The 12,391-nt window shown below is 34.9% G+C and overlaps 2 protein-coding genes across 4 annotated transcripts in view; one reads left to right on the forward strand and one right to left on the reverse strand.

The window, feature by feature from the left end:
• Window positions 1-6,822, forward strand: part of SASS6 (SAS-6 centriolar assembly protein) — a 40,552-nt gene extending 33,730 nt beyond the window's left edge. Inside the window, exons 15-17 of the mRNA XM_003409522.4 lie at window positions 2,956-3,053; window positions 4,687-4,781; window positions 4,879-6,822. Of these exons, the coding sequence (XP_003409570.2) occupies window positions 2,956-3,053; window positions 4,687-4,781; window positions 4,879-4,985 (300 nt within the window). The 3' untranslated portion in view covers window positions 4,986-6,822. The remainder of the gene's footprint in view (window positions 1-2,955; window positions 3,054-4,686; window positions 4,782-4,878) is intronic.
• The window catches only part of MFSD14A (major facilitator superfamily domain containing 14A), a 57,983-nt gene continuing 47,549 nt past the window's right edge, over window positions 1,958-12,391 (reverse strand). For all 3 annotated transcript variants that reach the window (XM_064282492.1, XM_064282493.1, XM_010589502.2), the window contains 2 exons: window positions 9,493-9,656; window positions 1,958-8,426 (listed from right to left, as the gene is read on the reverse strand). In XM_064282492.1, coding sequence (XP_064138562.1) covers window positions 8,220-8,426; window positions 9,493-9,656 — 371 coding nt within the window. In that variant the 3' untranslated portion in view covers window positions 1,958-8,219. The remainder of the gene's footprint in view (window positions 8,427-9,492; window positions 9,657-12,391) is intronic.

The following is a 12,391-nucleotide window of genomic DNA, read 5'->3' on the forward strand; positions in this document are numbered from 1 at the left end:
CTTCCAGTTTTGAGCAGTCATAAACAAAGCTGCTATAAACATTCACGTGCAGGTTTTTGGGTGGACATGTATTCAACTAGGAGTGCGATTGTTGTATCATGTGATAACACTATGTCTAGCTTTGTAAAAACTGCCAAGTTGTCTTCCACAGTGTCTATAACGTTTTGCATTCCCAACAACAATAATAGGTGTGTATCTCTTAGCATGGCTAAAATCCAAAATACCGACAACACCAAGTGCTGACAAGGATGCGCAACAACAGGAGCTCTCATTTATTGCTGCGAGAATGCTAAATGGTGCAGACATTTTGGAAGACGAGGCCTGGTGGTGCAGTGGTTAAGTGTTTGACTGCTAACCACAAGGTTGGCAGTTCAAATCCACCAGCCACTCCTTGGAAACCCTGTGGGGCAGCTCTAATCTGTCCTGTAGGGTCACGATGAGGCCGAATCAATGGCAATGGGTTAATAGGTATGTAGTGATACCTCAGTGTTGCTGTAATTTGCAGTTCCCTAGTGACTTACCATGTTGAGCGTCTCTTTATGTAATTATTTGCCATGTGTATATCTTCTTTGGTGAAGTGTCTGTTCAGATCTTTTGTCCATTTTTCAATTGTGTTTTTCTTATTCTGGAGTTTTGAGAGTACTTTGTGTATTTTGGATACAAATCCTTTCTCAGACATGTGTTTTAGAAATATTTTCCCCCAATCTGCTGCTTATCATTTCATTCTCTTAACAGTATCTTTCACAGGGCAGGAGTTTTTAATTTTAATGAAATCAGTCTTATCATTTTTTCTTTCACGGATCATGCTTTTAGTATTTTATTTAAAAATTAACTGGCAAACCCCAGAATCACTTAGATTTTGTTCTGTGTTATTTTCTAGGAGTTTTATTGTTTTGCATTTTACATTTAAGCCTATGATCCATTTTGAGTTAATTTTAAAGGAAAGGTGTAAGGTCAGTATCTAGATTAATTTTTTTGCATGTGGATGTCCACTTCCAGGACCTTTTGTTGAAAAACTACCCTGTTTCTTTTGAATTGCTTTTGCTCCTTTGTCAAAGATCAGTTGGCTCTATTTGTGTGAGTCTATTTCTGGGCTCTCTGTTCTGATCCATTGATATATTTGTCTATTCCTTTGCCAAAAATTCAACATCTTTGTTAATGTAGCTTTACAGTAAGTTGCGAAGCACATGCCTAGTACTGGCAAGACTCAAGGAGACCCATATGCAGATTTCTGGTACTTTTTTTTTCTGTATAGCTCCCTTCACTCTAGAACTCTGTCCTGCAAACCTTCAGTCACCCAACCTTCCTAAGCTCTGATCTTGGTCTCCTCAGTTTAGCAAGACCTCCAGGCTATGTGTTCTTCCTCTAAACCTGCAGTCAGGAAAGTGCCTCCAGTTAGAAAGTGGGTCGGTCATCGGGATCACACTTTTCTCAGAGATCACAGTCCTGTATTACTGTTGTCCAGTATCTGAGAGCATTCTTTTCATTTATTGTTCAGTTTTCTAATTGTTTATGATTAGCAACTGGAAGCTATATTATATATTAATATCTGGTACTCTTAATTTTCCTCATTCTTCTTGCGTGTTTATTTTTCTATGAGGAATATTAGAATAAGCTTATCTAGCTAAAAAAAAAAAAAAACCCATTTGGGCTTAATGTTACCATTTTGAACATGTTGGATAATGTGGAGAGAACTTTACAATATCAAATCTTGATAGCCAAGTACAGCAGCATATGCCTTTCTAATTTACACTTTTATCCTGTTAAGCTTGTAATTATTCGTATTTTGAGTCTGCCCAAAAATAGATGTTTACAGTTTTCAAACATCTTTTCTATGTGCGTGGCTGTGATTTCTCTTTTTTGATCTATTAACATGATGATTAATGTTTATGAATTTTCTAATATGGAATCCACTTACACATTCTTTGATCAGTAAACATTGTTACTTTAAATATACTACTAGATTTTATATGCTGATATTTCAGTTTAGAGTTTTGGATTTTTTTTTTTTTTATCACTTTTGACTGTTCCAAAATTCAGATTCCTAGCCCTCATTTGGGATCCTTAAATATAATATAGGCTTTGAAAGTTGTTGAAAAAGGAAGAATTCTCAGAGTACATGAGGTAAATGAATGCATCATTGTTGTACTTCGTTACTTTTAACAATATAACACTTATTTAAATGTCTTAACATTTGTATTTTTGTTTCCAAATAAGAGAATCATTTTGTATGAATCATCTTGCTTGTAACCAAGGAACTTGCTTGTAACCAAGGAACTTGCTTGTATGGCAAGGAGAAATAGGGCTTTTTAAAAGTATGTCTCCTTAATAAAGTGTACTTAAGTGTTAGAAAATATAGGTTGAACCACTTCTTATCAATATGTTGGAGCCCTGGTGGCTCGGTGGTTAAGAGCCTGGCTGCTAACTAAAAGTCAGCAGTTTGAACCCCCAGCCACTCTGCAGGAGAAAGACGTGGCAGTCTGCTTCCATAAAGATACACAGCCAGGGAAGCCCTGCGGGGCAGTCCTACTCTGTCTCATAGGGTCGCTATGAGTTGGAATTGACTTGATGGCAATGGGTTTGGGTTTTTGGTTTTATGTCAGTATGGGGGCAGTGATAGTTCAGTGGTAGAATTCTCGCCTTTCATGCAAGTGTCCTGGGTTTGATTCCCAGCCAGTGTACTTCAAGTGCAGCCACCACCCATCTGTGAGTGGAGGCTTGCATGTTGTTATGATGCTGAACAGATTTCAGCAGAGCTTCCAGGCAAAGACTAGGAAGAAAGACTTGGCATTCTACTTTTGAAAAATCAGCCAGTGAAAACTCTATGGATCACAACAGCCTGTTCCACGTAGGGCCACTGTGAGTCAGGGGCCAACTTGATGGCAGCTAATGACATCTTAGTATAGACCTGTATGAGTTCTCAGTGATTCAGTTACGTGCTTTCTCTCTACACAGGTCCACTTTAACTTACAATTTACAAAGCCAAATACATCTGTGGGCGATGTTCAGTCTGGAGGAGCTATGAATATGCCTAGCTCATCTGATAAGGAAAAGTAAGTACTTCCTGAAGATTGTCCTTTTAAATATTTTGAGGCATGTAGATAGAAATATTTTAAATTCTTTGTAGTCAGCTGCTTTTCTGGTTGTTGTTACATTGTATGAATATGTTTGCTCTGGGAACTCTCCATTTTTCTGTTTTATTGCTTCCAATGTTAAGTAATCTATGAAAAATAACTAGTTAAACCAGTTGGAATTATATGGTAATTATGAGCAAGAGCTTATGTCTTGTGTGTAGGATAAATAAGCTGTAATGCCTGCTAGTGACTTGCGTATTTTTTAGGTCTTAAGCAGGTTTTGCATAGTGAAGTTCGTGGCCAAGTCAAACATGTCATACATGTAAACTTGTCTGAGTAGTCAGTCATCTTCATGCTTTTAATATTGTTTTCTTATGCTTTCTTACTTAAATTCAACAGCTTTGGCTTTAAGGCCTGTCTGCTGGCGCTCATTAGCATGCCCTATTAGCATCCCAGTACATTGCAAACTAATAACATAGCTCAAAGAGAATCATTAGGCTAGCTCTTTGACCTTCAGTCATTGGATCTTCTGACATTGGTTCCAAGACAAGTGTTAAATAGTATTTGTGAGCCTCCGTTTTGTAAACTGTCGGAATTCTTCAGAGTCCTGAAATGTATGTATTTATCTTTAATCGCACACTTACTGAAGAGGCAGAAGACCTGGAATTCATTAGTGGTAGAAAACTGTGAAACGTTTACATATTCAATTCCATCATACAAATCAAAAGCAATTTTACTAGAAGATACAATGATCATATTTGCAATATAAAAATCAAACATATGTCCATAAAACTTTGATGGTTCAGCTATTTTTTATTTATGTATTTTTTTTCTGTTTAGGACTAGTAACTAGCAAAAAGTGGCAATAGATATCAGAGGTTAAAGAGAAAAATAAAGTTAAAATTGAAAAAGACCCCTACTCACCAACTTAAATTTTTTCTGAAAATTGTGAAAAGGCCATTGAGTTTGAATGGTGTAATGTTATTTTGCAAGAGCCTTTCACTTATTATAAGGATACTGTCAGATTTAGAGAGAAGGAAGTAGTAGAAAGGGGGAAAAATACAAACTATAAAAACAAATGACCATTATTTTTCTAAAATCCAAACAGTTGTGTTCATCTGACCAGAACTCATTATTACATAATATATATTAGTATTTTTTGACACCTTTGAAGCACTATAAAGTTTTGAGAACATTTGGTCAATAAAAAAAGAAATCTTAATTATTTTAAATACAGGATGAGATAGAAATTACCAAATGATTAAATGATTTTTAAGGCATGTACATTTGTATTTTTCTTCTATCAGGTATCACTTAGGCTGTTTCAGATTTTACAGCTGTAGAATTTTCTTTTCCCCCACCAGTTCTTATCCCAGCTCTTAGAATTTTTAGTTTGATTTATAATAATTTACCCTTTACTGGAAAAAAGAGTACTTCGTTTATGGATAAATTATTTGCAGAAGAAACCATGAAGAATGTGATTTATTGAGAAGTTACACTATTAAGTATACCTTAGTTTTATCTTCTATACTAAATAAACCTTCAAGATTAACTATTAGAGAGAAAATAATATTTGTTAAAACATGTAAATACTTACTGTTTTCTTTTTAAGTGGTGAAAACTTGGGGCTGGAATCCAAATATCTGAAGAAAAGGGAAGATAGCATTCCTTTACGTGGGCTCAGCCAGAATCTGTTTAATAATCCAGGTGAGGTGTTTCTGAAATGGATTTTCTACACTTTGGTTTTATTGAAAATGTATATAAAGATGTAAGTGAATACATCTTTTCTTTTTATCACTTACAGACCATCAGAAAGATGGCGCTTTAGGCACGTTACAGACGTCTTCAAAACCTGCAGTGCTCCCTCCTGCGTCTTCAGCGTATTTCCCTGGACAGTTACCAAACAGTTAATTCTAGTGTCGTCTTTTACTTTTTATCAAAGTGTTAGAAACTCAGGTGGTTTAAAAGTATGTTAACAGCATAAATCAAATCCTTATCAAACAAGCGAGTTTCCAGTTGTACTTGTGCTACTAAGTATCAAAGTTCTGGTCCCTTATTAAGTGTTGCTGTCCTTTATGTTAAGACATTTTAGAGGAACAAGTTTGTACTTGAGGACTGGTGAGATTCTGAGCAAAGGACACTTTTTAGTTTGTGAACATGGTGCTATTTTATAGAATAGTGGTTAAATGAATTTTATTAATCCTTGGAACTTCAATTCTAAGGAAAGAGTTGATCTTTATAAGGGACATTCTAATCATATTGGATATCTGGGTAAACTGAAAACTGCTCAGAATGTAATAGTATGAAACCAAAGAATGCTATTTTATCATTTTATTTTCATTGGTAAAATAAAATTTTTGCTACCTGAGAATTATGAGGGAAAATGATTATCTTCTAAGAGATCTATATTATTGATGGCATTGACATTAAAGGGAAAAGTCCTCAAAGTACCTTCAATGAATGAAATGAATCAAACCTCATAGTGAGGAAATGCTCTCCTTAAAACCAGTAAATTTGGTATTGAGTCTATTAAATAATTTTAGATACTTATTATAAAAATAACTGGACAACAGTGTATTGACATGACCAGATTTGATGTAAAGTGCTTTAGTCATTTGAGCTGAAAAGTTTGTAAGATTTTAATACTTCTTCAAAGTCTATGCTTAACCAATTTTTCTCTTTACTTTGGAGTTTTATTAGTTTCCCATGCAGTTAAATACCAGTGGAATTTTGTTTTAAAATTGGTACTAAAGTCTTTTCCAGAGTATCATGAATATTTTTTTGTAACATTAGAACTTAAGATTCATTTTAATGTTTGCTGAATAAAGTAGGCAAATGAGTACCTGTTAGAAGTTGCAGCTTTCTTCCCTTTATCTGAAGTAATTTTTAAAAATTGTTCCTTAGGTAATTAGAAAAAAATTTACCCCCAATCATAGGGACCCACTTTGGTTTTTGTGGTGACAACCCCCCAGTACAGAATAACATTCTCTTAAGAATCTTCAAAATGAATTTTTGTTTGCAAAGAGTTTCTAATACTTATGATATTTTAAGAATTATTTTCAGGTACTTTATTACATAGATGAGAAGAGGCATTTTAAAATATAAATGACATGCCAACATTATAGGGCTCCATAGTAAGACAAGGAATTTTTGCTAAATTTTTTTTACAAAGCTGTTATTTTGAGTCTTCTGAAACTTTGGAACACAGCTGGCAATTTCAGGCAGCCTTAAACAAATCTAAAAAAAAAAATCAGTAATTACAGGCAGTGACTTTTTATATACCGTTTTTTCCTTGTTTAGATATACTATATTAGTAAGAATACTGGGTTATAGTAACTTGAAAACACTGACTGATAATCTAGAAAGAAGCCTCTTGGTAATACTACTCTGTTTTGTTGTAAATACTATACTATACATAAACATTGTGACAGGGTTTGGATGGGAAATAGGACATACAGGTAGCTCTTCTTTCTTCTTTAAGTATCATTTTCTGTATTCACATGTGAAAAATCAGAAAAATTTCCAAGGTAGAATAGAAGATCATTTCGGTATTGACTAGCTAAAGATTTTTTGTATTGAATGTATATATACAGACTTCTGTGTGCTAATTTCTTTGCTCTACCTCTTAAAAACTTTTAAGTTGAAACTGTTTTGCAGTGTAAAATTGTACAGGTGTTAATAATCAAAATGTTGCATTTAGTGTATTTCTGAAAACTGTGTGAACTTTGTTAATAAAGTATTAAAATTATTTTGGGAGTATGACATGTAAAAAGTATATAAAAACAAATAGAATTGATCTACAACATCTATGCTTAGAAAATTAAGTTCTTCGAGTTAAGTACAAAGTTTTCATTTCCTCTTGTCTTCCTATAAGAATATAGTGAGGGAAAAGAAAATGGATTCAAAGGGACAAGGCGTAAAGTTTTGTTACTGTAAAATGGGTTAACAAATAAAGCCAAAACCGGCCTTGTAGGGAATCATTGATCAAGACTTAAAAAAAAAAAAAATTTTTCTTACTTTTTATTAAGAGGATATTTACATTCTTTTAAGACCTGATTTAACCGCTGTGAATGTTCCAGGTTTAAAAAGCATTAAGCAATAACCACACATAAGATGAAAACATTGTAAACTATACAATACTTTATGTACAATTTTTACAAAGTAACACTTCTTTAAATAATATAACTGGACACAAAAATATACACTTTTAGAGAAATTCACATCAGTAATTGTATAAAGCTCTCTTCTAGGGTCCTGAAAATTTAGGACAAACATTAGCTCTGTAAATAAAGTGTTACTGTGACAGTCCTGAAAGGCCACTATATATATTTATCTACATATAGATATCACATTGACATTTTCAAGGCTACCAGCTTTACTATATAATTTTTAGATTATGTATTCAAGTGTTGAGGTTCTTATGATTATGCAAACATTAAAAGAATAGTGGTATAAGAAGTAGCTGGGGAACAAATTTGAGCCAGCAGTTAGATTTACAGGCTCTAAACATCCCAATTTAAATTCTAAATGTCTGATATTTTTTTCTAACTTCAAAAACAGTAGTGAATGTTTAAAATAAAATTACTGCAAACAAGCAGGAAACATGATTCAGATTTAGTACAATTTTAAGTTTTTTTCTTTTTAAATGCAGACAATTCCTTACCATTTCTTTAGTGCATCTGCATTAAGGCTTTGAATTATTTGACCCAAGATTTTACAATATTAAAATCTGACTCAAGATTTTACAATGTTAAAACAAATAGGTCCACATCGATACTACCTACTCTGTCTCATTGAGACTCAGCAGAGAGTTAAAGCTCAACACCTTAAGGACATGGAAGCAGAGACATGTGCTAATAGCTAAGGAGTTACATATATGGTTTTTTAATTAAAAGATGTATAATAAAACAACTTAGTGGCAAGAAATTGGTGCTAATAAACAAAACAAAAAGTTTCTTTTTAAAAGAAATTGTAACATCTTTGGAAAACTGTCCTGTTCTTTCTTTAGTTCCCACGAAGTTCATGCAGATACATCTCTGAAGACAATCTTAAAGTACACTGTGGATGGAATGGTGTGTACATCCAGAGCTACAGGTGGAAACTAAGACCTGGGCGCTGATAGAAAAATCCCCCTGATTTCTGTCATCACACATTTGTGTCCTGGAGTAAAGGTTCTTTGGCCTCTCCTGGGGCTTGTGTACTATGAGGATGACTGTGACCACCACAGTGCTTTTTCCAACTGCTGGATCTTAAGCTTAAGTTGGTATGTTCCGGAATAAACAAGGCAACCAGCAGAGCCAGCAGTACTGAACAGGCTCCAAAGAGGAAGGGGGGCCCTGGGATGATGGAATTCTGGAGAAGAAAAAAGTGGTTAGCATGTCTGCACAGGTATCTCTGTTCATAAGAAACTGCTTCTCTATTAGAAATAACTGATTGCTATGTGTTAAAGGCTATGGTTCCCGTCTCTCATTAAAGCCATAGTTAAAACGTTACCAAATCAGGGGCAAAGGGACACTATCATACTCTGAATATAAATGTTCTGGGGATAACAAATGACCCAAGAAGCAAGGCCAAAAGATTAAAAAAAAAAAAAAAAAGCCTACGCAGAAATACCATATTGCCACTTTCAGCACCAAATCTCAACACCGATGTTCTATGATCCTCTAAGTAATTTGTTAGTTTAAAAGGAAAAAATATAGAGAAATGGCTCAAAAGTAAAGATCAAGTAGCATACAATATTAACTCCAGAACTGCAGAATCAATTAGTGTTTTTGTTTCAAAAAGGCAATTACTGAAAGTGAGGAAAACACAAGAATCAAAGCAGATATTTGTTTTAGCCCAAAATTACCTTCATTCTTAGCAAAAACTTGCAGTGCTGATTTTATTTGTATATAGCACACAAACACTCCTTTTTACTTAGAAGTTGTAGACAGCTGAAAGATTAGTGTGGAACTCTGCTAAGCAGGGAACCTGATGAGATTTTGTATTGGCTAAAATGATTAATGTTGTCTGCTATTAAAATTTTCAGTGGTAAGGAGGGAGGTGTGGCAAACAAGTGAACAAAGATGTTTACTGCCACATAACTAACTTTTCATATACGGAACTGTGATACTACGAAATTCTCAGAAAAAAAGTAGTAGTATAAAGAAATGGTTGGACATATGCTATTAGCTGTAGTTTGACAAAGTCGACATTTAAATAATATTTAATTTCCAAGGGCAAAAAAAGTATGCATAGCCAATTTCACAAAGAGCACGTCTACAACAGAACACAGTTCCTTAGGCTCTGGTTTTTAAATGTTTCATTTAAATTAAAATACTAAGAATCTCACATAGAAACTTTAGTAGCAAAAGGCATTTATATCTTTCAGTCCAGACAAATGAACTATACCATGTCTATCATGTGAATTAAGAATTACCTGTTCAAAGTGGTGCTGAGGGCTTGTGTTTGTTCCTATGTCGGTTCCTGTCATTGGCAGTTCCTTGAGTTCCACATGGAATATGTAGAATATGAATCCATAAAGGGCTGGTCCCAGACCATTGCACAGTCCTCGAATTCCTGTTATCATTCCTTGAACGACACCTAAATGGTTTAGAAAAAATCATTTAGTGCACGGTTAATTTTTTCCCTACTCTAGCACCGGTACAAATGTGATTATCACTTAATCTAAATCCAAGGCTTTTATCAGACACAAGCAGTCCACTCCAACACTATTAATATATATAAAGTTGCTTAGAAGTCATCGGTTCTACAAAGTGTTTGGTAAGCTATCTGATGCAAGTGTGAGCTCAGAGGTATTCAGATATAGGTCTAACACAGAAATGAGGCGGCAAAGAGGCACTTTATTTCCTTAGATTACACTCAAAAAATCTCTGGGCTAAAACTCAATCATGAGCTCACAGCACAGCTGTTAAAAACTCTCTCCAAGCAGCTAGCTAAGGTAATACAGACTCCTTTCATAGAATGTGATTTCTGTTTACCTCTAGGATCTTCTATCAAATTTAAAATGCAACTTGCTTTGGCCACAGGCCTTTCCTTCCTCATTTAGCAACCAAGTGGCCACTGCCACTCTTTTGTAACACCCTCTTTTTTTTTTTTTCCTTACAGCTAGATAAAAACATACCCTTTTCAAAAAACGATTCTTCATCTGTTAGCATTTCATGAATTAAATGTTCCCCCCACAAAGGCATAAGACAGAGTTTGCTGTTATGTTTTTCTGTAACAGAAACCATGATCTTAATAAAAGGGCTACAACTCTATCTCAAGGTGTCTAGCACACAACAGATGTTTAATCGATATTTAGTGAACATACGTGGCCAATCTTCATCACTACATTTTTCCAGCAAATAGGGCCATATACTCAAAGTGATAGACAAGGGAATATCCACCTCATGAGAAGACTAGAATCTGCTTTTCCTCCTTATAATGAAAGCAATTTTAAAATTCTCTACCCTGAACATAGGCTTATGTTTCAGTACTTAAAACACAGAGAAGAAGAGCTGACACCAATTCCACTCCAACTATTCCAGAACATAGAAGAGGAAGGAATACCCCCCTAATTCATTCTATGAAGCCAGCATAACCCTGATACCAAAACAGGCAAAGACACCACTAAAAAAGACAATTACAGACCCTCATGAATATGGATGCAAAAATTCTTAACAAAATTTAACAGCATATCAAAAAAAATAGTACATCATGATCAAGTGGAATTAATACCAGGGATGCAAAGGCAGTTCAACGTTAGAAAATCAGTCATTTACCAAAAAAATCACATGACCATCTCAATCAATGCAGAAAAGGCATTTGACACAATCCAACACCCTTTCCTGATAAAAAATTTCAGCAAAATAGGAATAGAAGGGAAATTCCTCAACATAATTAAGGGCATATATGCAAAACCAACAGCCAACATTGTTCTCAATGGAGAAAGTTTGAGAGCATTCCCCTTGAGAACTGTAACAAGACAAGGATACCCATTATCACCACTCTTATTCAATACTGTACTGAAAGTTCTAGCCAGAGGAATCAGGCAAGAAAGGGAAATAAAGGAAACACACATTGGAAAGGAAGAAGCAAACTACTCTTATTTGCACATGACATGATCCCACACATAGAAAATTCCAGAGACTCCACAAGAAAGTTACTGGAACTAATAGAAGAATCCAGCAAAGTGGCTGAGTACAAGATCAACACAAAAATCAGTCGGGTTCCTCTATAATAACGAGGAGGATTCTAAAAAGGAAATCAAGAAAATATCATTTACAATAGCCCCCAAAAGGATAAAATACCTAGAAATAAACCTAGCCAGTGACGTAAAATACTTACACAAAGAAAACTAAAAGATTACTGCGAGAAATCAAGAGACCCACAGAAATGGAAAAACATTCTACGCTCATAAATTGGACTATTTAACATTGTAAAAATGTCAACACTACACAAAGTGATCTATAGATTATAATACAATACAAATTCAAATCCCAACAACATTCTTCAATGAAATGGAAAAACTAATCTCCAACTTTATATGGGAAGGAAAGAGGCCTCAAACAGCTAAAGCAATACTGAAGGACAACAAAGTCGGGGGCTTCAGACTTCCTGATCTCACAGGTTACTACACAGTAATCAAAACAACCCGGCACTGGTGCAATGACAGACGCATAAACCAACGGAATAGAATTAAGAACCCAGAAGTAAATCTGTCCTATACAGGCAGCTGACCTTCGGCTGAAGACCATTCAGTGGGGAAGAAACAGTCTCTTTAACAAATGGCGCTGGCAAAACTGGATATCCGCTTGCAGAAGAATGAAACAGGTTCCATACCTCACACAATGCACCAAAGTTAACTCAAAATGGATCAAAGACCTAAATGTCAAAGCTACAACTATACTGTTCCTGTTAGGTAATACAGGAACAAAACTAGGGGACCCAATTTAAGGCATAAATGCACCATCAAACACTACTGAAAACGCATGAACAACAGAAGATAAAATAGATAACTGGGTCCTCCTGAAAATTAAATACTTAGTAAAAGACTTTCCTGAACGAGTAAAAAGAGAACCTATAGCCTGGGAAAAAAATCATAGGCAACAACATAGCTGACAAGAGTCTAATCTCTAAAATATATAGAAAACTTCAACAATTCAACAACAAAAAGACAAACAACCCAACCAAACAATGGACAAAGGACATGAACAGACACTTCACCAAAGATGACATTCAGGCAGCCAACAAACACATGAAAAGATGATTGTGAATATTAGCCATTAGAGAGATGCAACTCAAAACTACAGTGAGATACCATCTCACCCCTGCAA

The sequence above is a fragment of the Loxodonta africana genome, chromosome 3, assembly GCF_030014295.1.
Source record: "Loxodonta africana isolate mLoxAfr1 chromosome 3, mLoxAfr1.hap2, whole genome shotgun sequence".
NCBI lineage: Eukaryota > Metazoa > Chordata > Mammalia > Proboscidea > Elephantidae > Loxodonta > Loxodonta africana.